This window comes from Gambusia affinis, linkage group LG15 (genome assembly GCF_019740435.1).
Source record: "Gambusia affinis linkage group LG15, SWU_Gaff_1.0, whole genome shotgun sequence".
NCBI classification, from domain to species: domain Eukaryota; kingdom Metazoa; phylum Chordata; class Actinopteri; order Cyprinodontiformes; family Poeciliidae; genus Gambusia; species Gambusia affinis.
The window spans coordinates 22,361,217-22,382,200 of NC_057882.1; the positions used below are offsets into that span (position 1 = coordinate 22,361,217).

Sequence of the window (20,984 nt, forward strand, 5' to 3'; positions counted from 1 at the left end):
TGTTTGATGTAAAATTATATAAATTCCACAATCAGATTGTTGTTGCTCCTGTGGGAAGAGTTTAGGTTCAATGTCACATCAGCAACAAGTTTTCTCAAGAGAAAAATATTTAAAACTAAAATTAACCATTATTTAAAATTTCCCAAATAATCCAATTTAAATGTTTTATGACTAATAGTAAATAGACAAGCATGTGCGAGCTTTTATGAGGAAAAAGGGATAAAAATGTTCCTACCATTGTCAATTTCTTCCATTTTCGGGATTTCATAAGGATTTGTAATCCCTATAGACTTTCACTCTTGAAATAGTAATAGGGATTTGACGATAAACTAACACAAAGTACTACACAGCTGTGAAGTTATGCAATTAACAGCGGTTAAGAAATCTACATATTATTTGTGTAACAACTATAAAATAAAATAGAAATTGTGTTTCCACATGTCACAGCATTTAGTTTGTATTATTAGACATACATACATATACGTTATGTATAAATGTCATTATGATGCTAGTTTGGTGCTCTTGGGGGCCCCCTAGTGGTGCGGCGGTCTTTATCAGCCACTTAACTTGAATATGCCTTTACACTGATTTTAAATGTCCATTTTGCAATACTTTCCTTTAAGGGTAAGAGGAGTAAAATCCTCAGTTAAGATTTTCAGAAGGATGAGTCGCTGTAATTATTTTTATTGCATGGCAAAACAAAAGCAGAACTGAACATACAACTTGTAAGTAAGTCAGAGTTGATTTGTGAGCCACCTGATGGTGTTCATTTGGATGAAGTCTTCATTTCTCCTTGTCTCATGGCATACTGGGCTTCTTTCAGTAAAGCCTCTCTGTGTGCGATGTACCGCTGTCGCCTGTTGGCTCTGTAGCGCTCTAGTCTTTTCTCTTCCTCCTGCGGGTCCGGCAGCGCTCCTTCCCACCTCAGGCTGGCCATGTCCTGGTTGGCAGCCTTCATCAGATGTCCAGGAACTTTGTTGTTGCTGATTGTATGAGAGGCTGACAGGTGGCTCTTTGCATCCTTTTGTCGTTCTTTTGCCTTCCCGGCACCCCGAGAGAAATTATCCTTGGGTTTCGTACCGGTAGCTCTAAACTTGGAAAGCTGAGTTTGACCTGGATCTTGAGGGGCCAGTTGGGATATTGGAGATAAACTCCCAGGATTATCTGCAGGCAGGCAACATAAACATGTAATCTCTTGCACATTTACAGACAAAGCTGACAAAATTGAATGGGCTACTGACCAGGGTTATAATAGTTTGAGTCTTTCATTATAGTTTAGTTTTATTTCATTGTGTTTTTGTTTGTCTAATTCAGCTAGCTTAAATTATATATTCATATCGACACTTTTTATTATTACTTAGTTATTTTATAATTATTAGAGCCTTGCAACAATTATTTTGCTCAATATGTACATTTTCAAGAATGACAGTGAAGATTGTCTATGTCTAATTATTTTTAAGAGTGTGCTTGCTATTTTTTTATAAGTTATTATTAGTTAAATATTGTTTAGTTTTCATTAGTTATAGTAGTAGTCTTAGTTTAGTTATTTCAAGCTTTTTAATTTTGTTTATAAAAACTAGCTTCTGTATTTTATGTGACACTATGTAAAAACTCAGTTATGTTGGATATATGGATTATTTTAACATGGTAACTATGTTGTTTTAAAGTTTTAAACTTAGCTGGAAGTGGAAGATGTTGTCCAGTTCCAAATGTGTTGTTATATAATCAGTGATGTTGACTTTAACACTATTTTATTAAAGCTACAAGTCCAACCATTGCATATCAAATTAATACAATGCTTGCAGCTGAAGAATAAACATAGTGCCTTGTTGTCTATAAGCTCCACTGATTTTGTGAATAGCCCTATCATGATCTTAAACGCATTTTTAATCCATGAAAAAGTCAAAATGATTACCTCTTAGTTTTGAATCAGCAGCAGTAGCGTTATTTCTCTTTTTGTTCTTCCTGAGGTTCGAGACCCTTGGTGGCAGCAGTTTGTTACATTTACCCTCATCTGCCATGATGGTCTTTGAAATGCGCCTGCGCAGACGTCGTTAACAACGATTTAGAACAGAAAATGGCACAAATAAAAAAAACAATATTGCATTACTTTCACGAATATTAGTAGCTTTACTCTTTAGATTACGTTGAGTTGGAATGAAATATTCTCGTAAATCCCAGAGGATGTTTCGCAGCTACTTTTTCTGTTTGTTCCGGAACCAACGTTTCCCCATGGCAACATAACACACGCCTCTTAGAGACGAGCCCTGTTTTGGTGACAAGTGTCTATTTTATTATATTTGTACAATTTTAAGTTTTTATTTATTTGATGACTTCTTTTTTATGCCACACACTGCTTCTTTTATTAAGAAAACCAACGTGAAAGCCTTCAACTATGTTTAAACTCGAAACAAAATTACATGTAAATAATCCCACCAAGAACCAATAAATTGAATGACCCCGACGTGATTTGAACACGCAACCTTCTGATCTGGAGTCAGACGCGCTACCGTTGCGCCACGAGGTCATGACGTAAGTTCCCCTCAACGTGGTATAAAAACACTATACATAATAGAGTACGAACTGTAGACTGTGAGTGTTTCAAATATATTTGAAGAGTGATGAAAAATAATCCGCTGATTGCAAAATTAATACAGTTTCTCTTTCAGTGCATATTAAATCGGCTGAAACTGCACGTTAAGCTTCGTCTGATTAAAAATGAAGCCATAAATATCACAACAAGTAGACATATTCAGCCATGTCAGAGACTAGGAAGGACATTTTCAGGTGTTTAACTGTAACATACAAAAATGTGGAAATTTAGTTTAACCACTTACTTCAGAAATACATCTCATCATACAATTAATAGTTTTGCTTATGTTGCTGATGTCACAAAAAGCTGCTATTCTAATCAATATTCGATTTACTGTAACCTTAAAAACTGATTAATAAGACCGTAAGAACTAAAATTAATCCCAAAAAGCAGTGACAGGTGATGATTAATGGATTGGAAGCAGAAGAGTTTGGGGACCAGAGTATTAAACTATATCACAGGTGCACAGATATCATTCTCTATGCCTGATTTCTGATTTTAGAACTGCCAAAGCATCTTATTAAACTCCAAGAAGACATGAACTGTTAAAATGTTAAACAAGGAAAACATTTTAAATATGCAGAACACCAGAACTTAAATACTGACACTGGACAAAGCTGGAAAGCTTACCTTAATAAGTGCAACTATAAACCCTACTAATGTTGATCTGTACTACTGTATGTTTTTTTTTCAGTTCATGATTTCTTTTGTTTTTTGATTACAAAAAATATGTTTGGTAATAAAACAATGTAGGAATACAAAGAGTAAATCTGTACATTACTCTTCTGCTCAGAAGATCAAAAAAATTGGAGGAAACTTAATCTAGCTCTATGCTGCCGAGGAAAATTCTGCATCTTTTTAAGCAATTTTAAAACATCTAAAATGTATTTTTGAGACTTTTTTAAAAAAAATAAAACGTCACTGACAGGAATATATCTATTTAGGGGAAGTAAGAAAAAAACAAAACACAGTATTCTGTCCTTTTAACATGCCACATATCTTGCCTCACAGCTTCCTCAATGTGGATTTCAAAGGGAGTTTTCATCCTGTTCCTGTTCCACAGAGTTTTCATTTAGGCACATCTCACATCTCTGTGCACAGAAACAAACAGATGGACTTTAATTGAATAATTAAAGCAAACATGGATATTTTGAGAAGTACTAGCGCAGCTATAACCACGCTAACCCTACCAAATTTTACTGAAGTGGTAGTTTATGTTCACACTGTTTTTTCACACTGCTATTTTTGTATCTGCCAAAAATAGCTCAGTCAAAGCCTAAACAAGTCTTTCCTGCTTATGTATTTCCCCACACTTCTGAAATGCACCAGAGCTGCAGGAAGAAAGAGGATAAATCATCATGCTGACTCAGAAATGACACGTAGCATTTATCCATGCTGGAGTGACAAAGTTCACGCTGTGATACAGACACGATACAAAATGTTTTCCTTCAGCCTTTCGCCTTAAAACTGACACAGCTTATCTGAATTTATCTGAATCAGAAATTCAGATAAACTGTCTGTATTATGGGGGGGAAATACAGACAGAGAAGTGAAGCAGTTTTAAAAAGCCAATGTGTTTCAGCAGTTCAAGTGAATGGGAAGGTCGTTACTCTGAGTGAAAATTTGGTTACATGTTCTGTTTCTCGTTTCACACAGGAAGATTATTTGTGACGCACTGCCTCCAACCTAAAATTCTGTTTGATTAATTGTGAGCATTTTCACAATAAATCTAAACATCAAGGCACTTTAAATTTAGTACAAGCAGGGACGGCTGGTATAAGTGGGCTAGTAGGGCTAAGCCCTCCCTGACATTTACAATAAAGTTATTAAAATAAACAACTTAAAATTAAATACCTAAAAATAAATACATTTTAGAAATAATGTATCACATTTTGTTAAATTTTCAACAAACCTGGTGTCAAAGCGCCTGGGGAAAATCCCGGGGTCTTTCTGCCCCCTCGGTTTGTGGCTCATTGGGGCTAATTTTGGTCAGTCAGGGTCAGCCAGCGGCCACAGGATTCATCCAATCAGGATGGACTTTCCTCAGTTCGAGTGTGTGTGGGCGTGGTCTGGCGTAGACTGAGAAGGAACGATGGCGAGAAATATTAGCATAAACGAGGTGGATTATTTAACCTTTTTGCATCCCAGAAAAGTCGTTGGAGTGAATTTCTCTTTAAATAAGGTAGGTCTCATTTAAAAACATATTGTATCTTGTTACTTTTTATCAGTGTGATTGTACGGAAGCACATTGCTATCACGCAGGAAAAACAAAATTTCAAGCACTATTACGTTATAACGTGATACGTATCTTTTTTAAACGTGATAGTAATCTTAAAACAAGATATGTATCATGTTTAAACAAGATACGTATCATGTTGTAACATAACGCTCAGAATTATATATACATACCCTTCAAATGTCACCACCAGCCGCCACTGAGTGCAAGACAAACAAATTCAGTTCAATTCAGTTCATAATGTTGATTGGGCAGTAGTAATCCATTAAGTTCAATTCAATAATACAATGAGAAATACAATGAGAAATCCCACAAGGTGAGGAAGCATGTGACGACAGTGGAGAGGAATGACTCCCTTTTAGCAGAAGAAACCAACAGCAGAGCTATGAGAGTCCATCTGCATGTTTGAGAGCAAAGAACAAAAGTACAAGAAAAACACAAAACTATGGTCGAGGAGAGATTTCTATGAAAAAAACAACATGTGCACAGAGGAAGCTCAGTTAGCATAAGTCCAGTTAGCATTATCCTTAAGAAAAGTTATGTGGAACCACTTGACATAACATTTTTAAGTAAGTCCAATAAGTATATTTGTGAGTGCAGTATTAGAAAGAAAATAGTTGAACAAAAATTGCTGAGACACAACAGTGTACTTTTGATTTGTCTGGGAAACAAACTGGGACAAAGACATGATTATTGTAAATAAAACTGTGTTAAAACAAAAGGTATTCGTAGCATTATCTCGACTGATTTCTGTGTTGTTGGAAGAAGATAAAGCTAAAAACAGAAAACACGGAAAACTGAAGTTATTCTCCATCATTTAATTAGAAATAAATCAGAAATACATACATGGAGAGTAGTAGGAAAACGTTTTACAGTAGTATAAACCAATAGCAGCTACTGACATATTTTAGGGTAGCCTAAACTCTCTCCTCTCAGACTAGATGTTTGTTTCAACTAATCTGGCCATAAACTAAATGGAACGTAAGAAGTTAACTGTTTAAGACATTGTGAATCAACTTAAAAATCCAGATGTATCGAAGTGCACTGGGATGTGCTCACAGCATAATTGTTGACAGTTTTACAGCTTTTAAAGGCATACCAAGTTAGATTCAGGAGTTTGCATAAGATAAATGTCAGCTCAGTAGTGCAAATGAAGGGGGGTAACCTTACTGCTATCCCTCCAAACCAGAGAGAAATTAGATCATCTTACAAGCTGAGATATGGTGAATAAAATAGAGATGTAGAGTGCAGCTTATTCCAAGGACTGAATCTATCTGACACCTTTTATTATCATCTTCCTATAGTGCTAGTCACCAAAAATATTTGCATAACAGTTAAAATAAAAGACAAACTTTAACGCTTCAATAGGAGGAAAATAAAGTGAAGATTTATATTGTTCCCAGTTTGTTGTCTGCACTCATCCTAATGTTGTGTTATAATGAACATTACTGATTCATAATGATCTCAAGCCTCATGAATCCTGGTAAAGGACACTGTGTATGACTCTTGAATCTGTGAAAGTGACACGCTGAGACCCAGCAATGAGCAAAGTGATTAACAGTTCCCCTGAAACAGCTTGACACGGGTCAAGTGTTGAACTTTATGCAAATTGCAAACTCACAAAGAAGCAGGAAAGTGAACAATTTGTGTAATTGTCAAAGAAAACCGACTTTTATAGGATTGCATTTGGTTAAATGGGTCAATAAAGCAATCATAAACCCGACTATGATTTGCTGCGTGTGCTCACTGAGTCAGGTGACAGTGAGGAAGCAGTTTTTTCGACTGCAGCAGCTGCAGAGTGACAAGCCCAGGTTCTCAGCAGACAGAAAAAGAAGACAGGCCATACAGTCCTAAAATGTGTGTGTCGGCATGCGTCAGCTTGGAAAGGGTAAGAAGTTCATCCCAACCTGCTGATGTCTCCACAGGGCAACCGCAGCTGGTTAATAGCACCACAAAAACAACTTTTGTGCAATTAGTGCTGGATCAAAATGAAAACATGTCAGCTCCTTTTCCAGCATGTTCGTGCTAAACCTACCTGAATGTCGACAGGTTGGAATAAACATTTGTTTCTCTTTCCATAACAAATGAAGTATAGAGGATCTGCAGCTTTCCATCAGAGCCAGAAAATCGATACATTTTCTGTTCAAAGAAGCTGGCTCATATATTCATTTTATTAAGGCTGCGTTCACACAGCAGCCTGATGGGACCCATTTCAAACATGACATGTACGTGATCTCCAGTTTGAAATGCAAACGATCTAACTGTGTCCTGTATGCGCAGTGGAGGCCGAAATAATGTCACACAGAGAGCGTCTCAGTGTTTTACCAACTGCCATAAAACAGTAGTGCTCAGTAAAAGTCGATGCTAACGGTGGAGCGTTTCTTACAGTTTTGGTGTTGCCTGACTGAAGCCAACACATTAACAATTTGTTCCTCTTTATCGTCCGCCATGGTTGTTTGTTTTCTTCCAGCTTGTGCGTATCAGGATGCAGAATAGTGACGTTTGTCGAGTATCAGTGACGTTCAGGTCAGATGAATGTGACCTGGCCGTACAGACTCAGGTCACATTTGAAAAGATCAGATACGTATCGGATGTCCAAGTGGTCTGGGACGCATTCGGAAAAAATCCGATCTCTGTTGTTCAGACTATCATGAAAAGATGAAGTAGCCCAAAAGATAGAATTGGGTTACTTCAGGCTGCAGTGTGAACGCAGCCTTATTTTCTAGAAGGCCACGCCAAGCTAACTCATTTTAACCAGCTAAAAAAGACTCGGTTAATTTCCTTGATTTCCTTTTCATCTTAACTCATCGGTTTTAAGACATAATGCAAATTACTTGCTGACCCAGAACTGAATGAGACAGTAGCAAACAGCAACTTTGTTTTATTGTTTTCATGACATTATTTTAGGCTCAAACATGTCCGACTTTCCCCATCAAACTACTGAATACCAGCCGCACACAGTGGAGCTCGGATTGCCATGCAATATTTGAATATCAAATAAGCGCTGCACATGTGCCTCAACGTCACTAAAAGGAAGAAAGCACATTTTAACCCCAAAATCAATCAATCAAACAAACAAGATTAAATTTATGCAAATAATTATGGCTACCAGGTAAAATTAGGCGGTTACAGTATCTGGACTGGACTAATTTTCCTCCTACTTGACTTTATCTGTGATAGTTTGTTTTCACTCCTCAATACAGCAGCTTTTTTAAACCAGGGGATTCCCCAAGGGTTGATACCTGGTCCGTTATAATTTGTATGCTGCATTTCACTTATCAGATATTATTCAGTAACTTATACATATTTGTATTTTCAGCCACATTTACATAAGTTATCCACCTTTCCTTAGTTCATCTGCCAAAGGATTGGCTGGCTGATAATTTCCTCTCTTCATTACGGTAAAATAGAAACAATTATTATAGCTCACACTTTATGAAATACTGAAGTTACGTCCACCAGAGCACAGCATTGCTTAAACTTCTTCAGAATAATGAATGCGTTGATATTGTATTAAAACTTTGTGACTCAGGAGGTTCAAGCAAAGAGAACCTGCTAAACTATTTCTGATTTTTCAGAATAAATTGTTTATATTAGACATTTGCAGCTAGTTTAGCACTCCTTAAACAAAGAACTAGAATATGATTTGCCAAATGTGGTATTTTATAATCTTGGTTACTGTAAACTAAAGTTAAAAGTCAAAATTTTTTGTGTGCTTAAATACAGTTCTGTTGACATAAGGTGAAGGATGTTGGCTTCAGTAGAAGAAATGACACACCTCTTAGTGATCACTACATTTTTAGCTACCAGCATGTCACAGCTATGAAAACAAAGTTATGTTTTTTTCATTTCAAATGTCAGAAGTGGTGGTATTTTAAGGCTTCAACTTCTGCCTATTGGCTGGTTAGCATTGGCATCAACAAAGTTTATCAGCGAGCTGAATACAAGGAAAACAAAATATATACATATATATATATATATATATATATATATATATATATATATATATATATATATATATATATATATATATATATATATTTCTGATTTTAATTATGTTAGTTTTGGTCCTCCTTAATGGTGTGACCAGAAATATGCCAGAAATGCTATAAAAAAAACCCAACCCTGAAATATGACAAGTTTAAAACAATTCTCCAAAGAAGAGCGGGTAAATTTTCCTTAATTACATTGTAATAAATGTATACATACAATGTACAATGTGTGCATTTCCAGTACTAATGCTTCCACTGTGTTGTCCTCACGTTTCCAAGTGAAACGTTGCAATCTGCTGCCTCATTGCGTGCAGTTCGTCCTGCGTGAGCTCGCCACTGACGTGCGTTCCTCGTGATGCCTACGTCATGACGCTGCCAGCTGATCGGAGTGGAAAGCCGGGTTGTGCGTGTGGACTGGGCGTGTGAATGTGTGTGAGATATAGAGGGAGGGAGGACTGGGACAGACAGGAGTTGAGTAAAAAACGGGGAAAAGGAAAAGAAGAGGGGTGAAGTCCTGCGCTGCGTCCGCCGCGGTTCCGACGATAAAAAACGCTCCAGATGCCAGAAATCCACTCAGACCTTTAAATACTGTGCAGTCGTGTGGGAGAAGGAAATCCACAGACACCGACACACCCTGGAAAAGCTCCAGGGAGGACTCCGCGGGGAGCAGTGGGCGAGGCGGAGCGCCTAACTCCGGCGGAGCGCTCCGGATGAGCCGGGGAGCGGGCAGGAGCAGCAACCCGGCGGCTGGTGCTGAAGGTGGGATTGGATGAATCCGTTCTGTCTGACTCTCTCTCTCACTCTCTCCCCCACAATCTGCTCGGTTCTTTCAGCCTGCTTTAGCCCGTGGTGGCTTCATGACCCAGTTTGTATTAAAATGTTCTCTGGGAAACGCATTATTCATGTGATTTTCACATCTATACGCTAGATTGTTGCTTTTTTCCGCCTTATTTTTCATGTCTCTGAGCTTCATGGGGATTTAGATCGGTTGTTTTAGGAGTTCTGGCTGAAGGCCTGCTGCCTTTCAGACCCTCTGACTCTGAGGAGCTAAGATTTCACAAGAAATCTCACATTTAGTCCGGATAAGCTGTAAACTGACAGTTTAATAATTTCTTATAAAAACATTCAACCAGTTTAAGTGTTTTTCATCACATAATACCTATAACCACACAAATGTAACACAAAATGGGTAAAAATGAATTCAGATGAGGAAGCTTGCTAGTCAAACAGGCAGTTTATGTTGAACAAATGTTATAATGCAAGCTGGAAATGTTCTAACTTTCTTCTTCCAGACCTGGACTAAGCCACCAAGAAAGGCCTTCATCTGAAGCTTCTTTAAAATGTGCTGAGTTCATGACAGGCCAAGGAGAAGGCCTGCGCTCAAGTAGGCGATAGGTGAATAACTGAGGCAGTCATTTCTCAGAAATGCAGTGACACCAGCAGTTATTTGGCAGGGATGGAAAATTCTTCAAGTTTATTTGGATGTTTATGAGAACGAGAAGTATGTTCCGAAAAGCAGGGGACTTAAAGTATTTAGCCCTCCAGGTCCATCGTGGAGCTCTGCTGAAGCGCTTAGTAGACAAAAATCATGTATGGCCAGTTCTTCTTCTGGTTCAGATGGTTGTAGAGGAAAGCTTGGTGTTATGCATGTTACATAATTGAGCAGCCAGAGTTCAGTGTGCCGGTAGGAATGCGCAGTAGACTGTGTCACGAGCTGCATTTGTGCCATTGCAGTCTGGAGCGTGACATAATCCACCCTGTCAATGAGGATCATATGCAGACGACAGGATGTCAGTCACAGAGCGGCTCTTCCTGCCGTCTTTCTTCACGTCCTCCTCCTTCGCTGCCTCTGCTGCTGCTGCTGCCTTACTGCTCTCATTTTGTAGAAGTGAAGCCATTTTGCTCAACTTGGGTTCCACCCTTTAATTCATGTTGCGTGCCTTGTCATGGGAGAATGGGGCAAGAAGGGACGTATGTAGGTTCAATTAAAACATGGCACTGAATGGCTGAGGACGGGCTTATAGGCCTCATGCAGCGTCACTAATTCAGGGCAGCATTCAAGTAGTCAACACGCAACATTTTATTTGTTGTGATCTTAGGGTTAAAGTCTTGGAAACTGTGAGCACCAGAGTGTAAGAAGAGGCTCTCTCTGCTCTGTGAGCCTCCGCCCTTTCTCCGTCTTTGTCCTTGTTCTCATTATGAAACGATCAGTTTATCATAGAAACTTCAATCTGGGACGTGAAACAACCTCTCAGCCAGGGCCACACCCAAGGCAGAGGAATCTACCTGGATTTAACATTTCATTACTGAGTTTTTTCCATTCAGAGAGCTGCAGCTGCGTTATGCAAAATCTGTTCTCCTTTTTGTAACGCGTTCCCTTGTAGCAGCTTCATGGCGAAGTTTGTGTAACACAGTTGTTCTGTGTTATTGTGTGACTTCACAATATCACAACTTGATGCTTTGCAGAGGTATTTAGCATTTGTTATATTGCCACCACAAAATTCAAACTGATTCTTGAAAAGATGTGTTCAGTGCTCATAATACCTATAACCACACAAATGTAACACAAAATGGGTAAAAATGAATTCAGATGAGGAATGAGGAAGCTTGCTAGTCAAACAGGCAGTTTATGTTGAACAAATGTTATAATGCAAGCTGGAAATGTTCTAACTTTCTTCTTCCAGACCTGGACTAAGCCACCAAGAAAGGCCTTCATCTGAAGCTTCTTTAAAATGTGCTGAGTTCATGACAGGCCAAGGAGGAGGCCTGCGCTCAAGTAGGCGATAGGTAAATAACTGAGGCAGTCATTTCTCAGAAATGCAGTGACACCAGCAGTTATTTGGCAGGGATGGAAAATTCTTCAAGTTTATTTGGATGTTTATGAGAACGAGAAGTATGTTCCGAAAAGCAGGGGACTTAAAGTATTTAGCCCTCCAGGTCCATCGTGGAGCTCTGCTGAAGCGCTTAGTAGACAAAAATCATGTATGGCCAGTTCTTCTTCTGGTTCAGATGGTTGTAGAGGAAAGCTTGGTGTTATGCATGTTACATAATTGAGCAGCCAGAGTTCAGTGTGCCGGTAGGAATGCGCAGTAGACTGTGTCACGAGCTGCATTTGTGCCATTGCAGTCTGGAGCGTGACATAATCCACCCTGTCAATGAGGATCATATGCAGACGACAGGATGTCAGTCACAGAGCGGCTCTTCCTGCCGTCTTTCTTCACGTCCTCCTCCTTCGCTGCCTCTGCTGCTGCTGCTGCCTTACTGCTCTCATTTTGTAGAAGTGAAGCCATTTTGCTCAACTTGGGTTCCACCCTTTAATTCATGTTGCGTGCCTTGTCATGGGAGAATGGGGCAAGAAGGGACGTATGTAGGTTCAATTAAAACATGGCACTGAATGGCTGAGGACGGGCTTAATGCACTAATTCAGGGCAGCATTCAAGTAGTCAACACGCAACATTTTATTTGTTGTGATCTTAGGGTTAAAGTCTTGGAAACTGTGAGCACCAGAGTGTAAGAAGAGGCTCTCTCTGCTCTGTGAGCCTCCGCCCTTTCTCCGTCTTTGTCCTTGTTCTCATTATGAAACGATCAGTTTATCATAGAAACTTCAATCTGGGACGTGAAACAACCTCTCAGCCAGGGCCACACCCAAGGCAGAGGAATCTACCTGGATTTAACATTTCATTACTGAGTTTTTTCCATTCAGAGAGCTGCAGCTGCATTATGCAAAATCTGTTCTCCTTTTTGTAACGCGTTCCCTTGTAGCAGCTTCATGGCGAAGTTTGTGTAACACAGTTGTTCTGTGTTATTGTGTGACTTCACAATATCACAACTTGATGCTTTGCAGAGGTATTTAGCATTTGTTATATTGCCACCACAAAATTCAAACTGATTCTTGAAAAGATGTGTTCAGTGCTCATTACTAGAAATCTAATGCAATCTATTCTGCAAAGGCCTCAGAGGTTTGTTTCAACCAACAGCATTGTGGAGAGTGTTGATATGGCCAGAGTTAAATACTGGAAAATTATAACCCATCTGCCAAACAAAATATGGAGAGCACTGAGTGTCAACAAGTTGGAAAAAAGTCACTATTGGTGCCGTTTTCAGTGGACTGCAAACATGGTGAATGGTGATCATGCAAAATACTAATCCCACCCCAACCTATGGAAGCACAAGGTGGTGGCAGCATCATGCTGTGGGGACACCTTTAATCTGTAGGGATAGGGAATCTGGTCAAAGGTGACGGGGGTGAAGGTTCACCTTCCAGCTGGACAACAACGCTAAACACATAGCAGAGCTACAATGTAGGGTTTTTTAATGGCCTAGTCAAAGTCCAGAACTCTTCACCTATTTTGCAAAGAAATTTTTATTTACATTTCCCTCCCACTTCACAATATTATATCGCAACAGTCACAAGATCTATATGAACAGATAATACATTTAATAGAATATTCACTGAACCTCAATCCAGAACTGCACAGGATTCTGGGAGATGTAGGCAGAGGAACGGCGTTAGCTGCTCACAGTTAGCAAAAGTAAAGTAAAGTTGGTGGAATCAACTAACTCACTCACTCAGGTTACCTAGCAACTCATTCATTCTTTGGTTACCTAGCAACAACCTGTTGAGTAACTTGCACAGCAGCAGTTTAAGTTTTCGCCTCTGAGCCTCATAACTAGGCCTGTCACAATATCGCATAAATTAAAATGATGTTTTGAGACCATTTCCAAGTAATATGATGGTAAAACCATGGTAATGGCAGGATAATGCAAGAACACACAAACTTTAAATTCTAATGAACATTCAAAACTGGAACTGGAAGACATCCTAAATATCCAAATAAGTAAACAAAATAACAAAATCGGCAAAAATTTTAAAAATCTGTCTTGAGGCTAAAGCGGCGTGCTGAAGACTTTTGCCATCCAGTTTTTGGTAGAAAGAGAAAGAAAATGGAAAAATTACACAAAGGTAAATTATTGATTTATTTTAAATTTACCATATGATTAGCTGATTTATTGCAACAGGCTTACTCTCTCCATTGATTTACAGCAGTTGCATAACATTTTAAAGAAAAGTAAACCTACTTAAATACATTTAGCTGTGCTGGCTCTTTGTTGCCGCCTCTCATTAGCCTTGTAGGGTTATCTCTGTGGTAACCCAGTTTCAAGAGCTTTAATGTCAGTAGTTTCCTCTTTGTGTTTGTACGTCATCATTCCTATTTTCCTCTGATGCACACATCCTGCTCGGTGTCGCCTTCCTCTTTTGCTGCTCTCAGCGCGGCCTCGATGGGCTTTGTGTGTGTTATCTCCTTCACACTGTCGAAGCCCGTCTCAAGGCCCTCGACGCTGCTCGTCATCTGACTCTATTCACCTCGAAACGGGACGGTCAAGCTCGCTGAGAGTGAAGCATGAAGAGAGGGAATGGAAAAGGAGGAGTGGAGGAGATTTCTCCAGCCCACAGCAGCCGGGTGGAATTTCTAACATGCGCAGTGGGAATGTCAGGAATGCAGGACAGTCTGATCTAACCGAGAGACGGTGGGGAGGACAGACGAGCCAGTGAGGAAGAAAAAAAAAAATGAAGAGAAGACACTGGAAAGAGTGGCACCGCAGAAGGTCAGGCTTCGTGCATCGTCACTGTCTGCGGAGGGAGGGAGGGTCACATTATGGAACAAATAAGCGATTGAGTTGGAACTGTGCCGCAGCCTTCAGGACGTGCTCTGGATGTCCTCATCCCTGACCTTATTCAAGCCAGCGAGAACCCGGGCGTGTCAACACGTTCTCATTCCCAGTGGGTCACATGCAGACGCTTGGCTCGGGAGCACCGGCTCCAGTCCAGCTTCAGCGCCGGCCAGGTGTCCTCCTGTGCTCATATATAGAACAATCTCAGAACTCCGATCCAGAACCGCACAGCATTCTGGGGGATGTAGGCAGAGGAAAGGCCGCAGCTGTTCAACTTCTCATAGTCAGCTAAAGCTAGCTTGGTGGAGTCACCTAACTGACTCAGTCTGCAGTTACCTAGCAACTTAGTCATTCTTCAGTTACCTAGCAACAACCTTCTGAGTAACTTGCGCAGCAGCAGTTTAAGGTTTCGCCTCTGTGCCTCACAACTAGGCCTGTCACCACAACGCAAAAATTAAAATGATGTTTTGAGACCATTTCCAAGTAATATGATGGTAAAAAAAATTAAATTCTGATGAATATTTAACATCAAAATGTTAAATATTCCGATATTTAACATTATTTAACACTGGAGCTGGAAACATTTTCAATATCTGAAATAAATATAACAGAAACAACAAATAAAATCAGTTATAAACTCTCTGTAAGCAACATTGTTCTTCAAAAACAGGGCCAATTGAGACAAAGGCATTACTTGGTCATGGCTGACGGAGAAATGGGAAAAAAGGAGAGACAGGAAACTGAAGACGCCACTCTGAGGCCGAGGCGTTGCTCCAATAAGCAGGTCAGGAGGGATGGAGCACCGTCTCAGGAAACTGAGCAAGGGATCATCTGCTGAACTGCTGTTTTTCATTTTCTCATTATTCCATTAAATTGGATAACAGATTTAATACGCGTTTTTTTATTAACGCAGCCTGTCCTGCCTTTAAAAAGCATTATTGGGATGTTTCACAGAGTCCTTAGGAAGTCTGAATCTGATTTTGTTTTTCATGTCTGGATAAAGGTGGAAAATAAAAGACATGGAAATATGTTTGTTGTTCCCAGTTTGATTCCCTATCCTGTTGCTTAAATGTTGTGTCCTTCCTTTCTTTAACTTCTGTGTTCTTACTTTCTTCCTTCTTTGTGTCCTTCTTTCCTCCTTTCCTGTTTATAAGCTTCCTTTATCCCTGCCTACCAAAAACTGGACGATAAATCTTTATTCTGGTGTTTCAGTCTCAACTAGCCCTTTTATTTGAAGGACAGTTTTATTTAGAGAGACTTCATAATTCATTTTGTTGTCTTGTTTACATTTTATATGTTGCCGTTATATTACTTGAAGATATCTCAAAACAACAATATTATACCAATCTGGATTCTGTAATCAATTTCCAGATTTTCCTTTTCAGAACAACCTTGCTACGTGCTGTTTAGCCTTCATGTTATCTACTAAGATCTACTCTCACCTGAACCCTGAATTAACAGCAGAGGCAAAGAAAACTAGAAAACAATTTCATGAACATGTCAGATTTTGATAATTTACAATTTAACTGGTGCATCACAAACCCTTACATGTTTCTAACTGGGTCTCTGTTGGCTGCCATTTTAAAAAACAAAACAAAATCTTTTCGTAAGTTGTGCGGTCTGAATACTTCATCAAACAGTTGCGCTACTAGATAAATCCAAAGTCAATAATGAATTAAATTAACCTAATTGTAGCCGATTTTATATTTCTAAACTTAGAATGATGACAGTTAAGAGACGACTGATCAAAATGTGCTGCCGATCACTATTTAATGCTATCAATGGAAAAAGGTCCAGTGGGCTACCATTATCTTTGACTGGAGAAATCTAAAATAAAGGATATTGCTGGTTTCATTTATTCCTGAAAACACGAGAACTTGACTTGATTGGCACAGAAACATAAATCAGTTTGTGCAGTTGATGACTTGTCTTCAGATGTTGTGTGGAGATTGGTTTTTGAAGCACATTCAGCTGCAAGCCAGCACAGGCAGCCGCCATATCTGCTGACTCACCACATTCAGGAAAAAAACAGACATTCGTCACATTGATAAACCAGTCAGGAGGCTTACTTCTCTGCACAACACGGGATTCTTAGTTTTATGGTCAAAAGAACTCTCTTTCAGATAATTTAAGTGAGCCACTTATTTTGCAACATTTTAGTTGTATTGAGCGTTAAACCCCCTCCAGCAAATACTCCCAAATATTTATGATTATTATGGCTCTCCAACCTGCAGGAACGTACAGTACGTACTGCTGCTCGTCTGCCTCACGTGAGCACATCCTTCTCACTCCAGATCTACTCAAGATTAGGTTCTGTGCACCGACTTGCTCAGACTGTCATTTACTGAACGGCTATTAGTCACTTTTAGTGCGACATATTTTAGTTTTTACTGTTTTAACTTCGGGTTGAAGGGAAAAGGCTCAGCCACAACTGAGAATTGGAACGATAGAGAAAATAATTGTTAGGTTGGTGAAATCAACTAAGGCACTCACTCTTTGGTTATCTAGCAACCCAGTTATTCTTTGGTTATTTGAAATATCACCAAACTGGTGGCCTGGTCTTTCCTGTTGTATCCAGTTTTTACTAAACGCCATTGTTTATTTTTAAGCGGTTATGAGGCTCAGTGGCGAAACCTTAAACTTCTGCTGTGCATGCTACTCAACATGTAGCATGCGCAACATGTAGCATGCGCTACACTAGAGTGAGTGAGTTGCTAGGTAACTAAAGAGTGAGTGAGTTAGCTGATTTAGCTTAGAATGGGGAAAAAAAATCACAAAAATGAAATGTTTGATTTTTGGCTGTACTATAAAGATCCACCCACATAAAGTGACTGCAACGCTCTTCGGTGAGAAGGCAGTTATTGAAAGAAGGTCAGTGAAGTGTGAAGTCGGAGAACCTATTTAAAATGACTGTAAACGCCAAGTCATGTCGATACCTGTCTGCTGTTCATTCAGGGGTGTGAGACAGACATTTTCACAGATAACAGGAAGGCTGATTCCTGTTAGCAAAGCTACTCTGTACATGTTTGAAAATCTCTGTTATGATAAGTTTCCACATTAAGTCACACAGAGGATGTTGGTTTTTTTATGCTAGCATTGCTAACCACGATAATCACTGAAACAAGTCAATTTTATCACTCTATTTTGACTTGTAAAATATTAATAAAAATCTCTTAAAGCACCTCCACACACACCCAGTGTGACATCACTTCTTAAGGTAGGAAGGCTAAAAAATATTTTTAATGCTGACCAAGTACTTTATATTTTAGTTTTCAAAATGAAAAAGGAGTCTATTTGGATTTATATCACTGGAGGAGGAATTAATGTTCTTTTTCTCTAAGATAAAACTTGAATTTAAATTTGCGAACATTGAAGTTCAGTGGAGACTAAACCCAATTTAAAGTTTGTATATCATATTTAACTACATGATTCTTCTCCCAAACCCTTGAAGCTCCTTTAATGCTTCACAAAAAGCTCTTTGCACTTCTGAAACGACTCCAGTGTCTCCACTCTCATGCACAGACTGTCCGCTCCTCTCGCTCATCCCGTAACCACAGTAACTCACTGTTTCTTTGAGAGGCCGTCTGTGATTTTTAAATAACTAAAAGAACATCCAAGAATTTCGCCGGTGGCCCAGCAGAACATGCACAGACAGAGCCGAGCGGCCGTTGCTGGTACTCTGACGCATGATCTTGTGTGTGTGCATCTCCTCAGGCGTCCCTACATGTCATCTAGTTTAAGCCACTTAATCACAGCTGATTGCACACACACTCACACTCTTTCTCTGCGCCCACTAACCGTACGCGTGTGACTGGCTGCAGGCCACCTCATGCCTACGCTTCATGTGGAGAAACTTTATAGAGGAAGTTTGACAGTCTGTTGTTCTCTGTCTGCAGGAATAAACCAAAATCAGAAGAAAGAAGGAGACGGAGTTGCAGTTTGTGATGCTAAGGAGAAGGTGCGTCACTGGGCGACATGTTCTGCTGATGGCTAACTCACAGCAGTTCTTCACTGGCAAGCTTTATGTTCCTGTATGCATGCTAAAGCTGCCAGCTGAAGAACTGCTCTGGTCAGCCCTGCCCTGCATGACTCAAGAAGAAAAAGAGGAAGAGGAGGATGGACGCTGCTGGGAATGCAGTTCAGTAAACTGGATATTTAATTTACAATTTGAATCGTTGTATTCTGTGTTAACCTGTTAATTAGTTTTTGTGGTAAAATCTTGTGTTCCTGCATGGATGTTGAGAATGATTGGATTTTTCCGCCTTACAATAAAGAACTAAATGTTCCCCTCAGAAGTCTCATAATGCGCTTCAGAGTAAAGGCAATAAAACACCACAGCAGCAATCGATCTCATGTCCAAAAACTGAAAATAAAACCTCACAGAAATGTCTATGTATTGATTTAAAAACTGAAAATTCTTGTTTTCTTTTTCCTTGAATACTCTCCAAGTTTTAAGACTCTATAAGAGTGGCCTCGGTTCAGTTGCTGTTACATACACTCCAGAGGAAAAGAAAGGGGGGGAAAAAACTTGCATAACGTCTGTTTTTCAGTGCCTGAAGGCGTCTTCGGCTTTTCATCAAATTCCTCCGCCGCATGTTCACTTGTGAAGTCACAGGACAAACATGGAGAGGTGCTGGGATTTATTACTGAGGAGAAAATGGATTTTTAAGAATTTAGCTTAAATATTTCTGGTTTTTCATAAATTTAAGATGAAGACAGTTCAATAAAATATGGAGACTAATTAAAAATATATCACTGAGGTGTAAACATGACCTGTAGGAGTTTGTTGTCAGAAACAAATAAAGAAATTTCTATGTTTTTACTGACCAGCATGATGAACCTGTGAGCGCCTGGAACGGCATGGCCTTGGTGTGCTTCCTCAAACCCACCACCAGGTGGCACCAATGCCCTAAAAGCAGACACACGGACGAAATTTTGAGGCGGTAAATTCTCACTGAAATAAAATTGAGTGTAGTGAGACTTCCATCCATCCATCCATTTTCTGAACACCCTTCATCCCTAATGGGGTCGGGAGGGTTGCTGGTTCCTCTCCAGCTGCGTCCCGGGCGAGAGGCGGGGTCACCCTGGACAGGTCGCCAGTCTGTCGCAGGGCTGTAGTGAGACTTAAAAGTATGAAAAAAGTTTCTGTTTTGCATCTTTTAAGTTGAATATTCAGTCATTTTAAACTTCAATGATTAATTGGAAGAATTTGATGCATGTGTAAGACCTACATTTTCTCAATTATACATAATATTCAGTTAGTTTTTAAGTTAAACAAAGCAAGACAATCATTTCATTTGTGACACTGATTGCTAAATTAGAATAATTACCGTCCTGTGAGATTTTCTGAATCTGAAACTAAGCAACACCAACACATTTGTACCAAACCTCTTTTCAAAGTTAATATCTTTACTTATGCAAGAGCATAAATCAAAATACATGATGTTTGAGTTTGTCAAACTAGTTTTACTGAAGATATTTTTATAATTCAGGTCTGTCAAATATGTGGAAATAAAAAACTGTTTTGTTATTACCCTCAGTGAAACTGCAGCGCATATTTAATATGCCTGCTACATAAAGCAGTTGCTAATTTAAATAAAATGAAAAAGTAATTCAATATTACAGTTTAATAAATGGTTACAGAATTAGCTACTCAAACAAGGCTGTCTTAAACTTTAAATACTAAATATACTTCTAGTTCATTTTGGAAGCATTTTGTTACATTTACTGGTGGATGTGGTATTAAATACAACTTTAATCATTTATTAATCAGTTAATTTCTAATAAACAAGCAATTAATTTTATACTGTGTGTCACAAATCCAGTTTTGCTTCTTTGGTTGCAAAATGTTTCATAAATAAAATGTAATACCAAACTGTTGATGTTTTAACATAGTGTTTATTCTGTTCGCGCACTACCATTATATTGAATGAAATGTGACCAGTGTGTGGCGTTGCTCACCATCTTCAGGATCAAGGTGATGAGGAAAAGACAACTGTCCTAGTTGAAGCATCACCGCCCACTCCAGAACGAGACGCTGAATCGGTCAAAGTCAAACGGCTATTCACAGTATAAATAATGCAGTTAAATTTCTTCTAATATTAAATCCTTCCCCGCTCCCACTATGGAAGGTGTAGAAATAATAAACTGCAATCATATAAAAACAATTAAGGAAAATTAGGCATTTCGTCTCAAATTCATGGATTCTTAAATTATTACTCAAAATATTAGAAGATCAAACATCTTCTGATGCATAAAGTTGAGCAGTCAGGTAAAGTTTACATGTCGGTGTGCAGATGCTCGTCCTCACCTGTTCACGATGTTCAGCCGCTTTCCGCCGATAGCAACCCGGTTTCTGGTGAAATCCTGACGCATTTTGCAGATAATTGTCCATTCTGACGTGTCGCGGACCTCTAATGTCCAAAACTAAAACTGTCCAAGAAAGACCGTGGCTGGCAGCAGGTGATTTGGTACTTCAACGCACTTCCGA

General features: G+C 39.2%; 1 protein-coding gene, 1 long non-coding RNA gene and 1 other non-coding gene across 4 annotated transcripts; 1 reads left to right on the forward strand and 2 right to left on the reverse strand.

Moving 5' to 3' along the window:
* Positions 1 to 668: 668 nt before the first annotated feature.
* On the reverse strand, positions 669 to 2,249 carry lg15h17orf97 (linkage group 15 C17orf97 homolog). 2 transcript variants are annotated; one of them, XM_044140701.1, is made up of 3 exons: positions 2,147 to 2,249; positions 1,916 to 2,040; positions 669 to 1,164 (listed from the first exon to the last, which is right to left on the reverse strand). In XM_044140701.1, exons 2-3 carry the CDS (start codon positions 2,019 to 2,021, stop codon positions 767 to 769), a joined length of 504 nt encoding a protein of 167 aa, XP_043996636.1. In that variant the 5' UTR covers positions 2,022 to 2,040; positions 2,147 to 2,249; the 3' UTR covers positions 669 to 766. The 2 variants fall into 2 exon arrangements, with proteins under 2 accessions (XP_043996636.1, XP_043996635.1); XM_044140700.1 differs by having other exon boundaries at positions 2,135 to 2,243.
* A 206-nt stretch (positions 2,250 to 2,455) lies between these two features.
* Positions 2,456 to 2,527, reverse strand: trnaw-cca. Its single transcript has one exon. It is a non-coding gene; the product is annotated as a tRNA-Trp (tRNA).
* Positions 2,528 to 9,236: 6,709 nt separating this feature from the next.
* Positions 9,237 to 19,313, forward strand: LOC122845019. Its single transcript, XR_006372962.1, has 2 exons — positions 9,237 to 9,580; positions 18,391 to 19,313. It is a non-coding gene; the product is annotated as an uncharacterized LOC122845019 (long non-coding RNA).
* Positions 19,314 to 20,984: the final 1,671 nt, after the last annotated feature.

Excerpts from the sequence above, each read along its gene's own strand:
- lg15h17orf97 (XM_044140701.1), bottom strand. The coding sequence starts at position 2,021 with ATGGCAGATGAGGGTAAATGTAACAAACTGCTGCCACCAAGGGTCTCG. Across the intron at positions 1,165-1,915 it reads TGCTGATTCAAAACTAAGAG|ATAATCCTGGGAGTTTATCT; the intron begins GTAATCATTTTG and ends GCCTGCCTGCAG.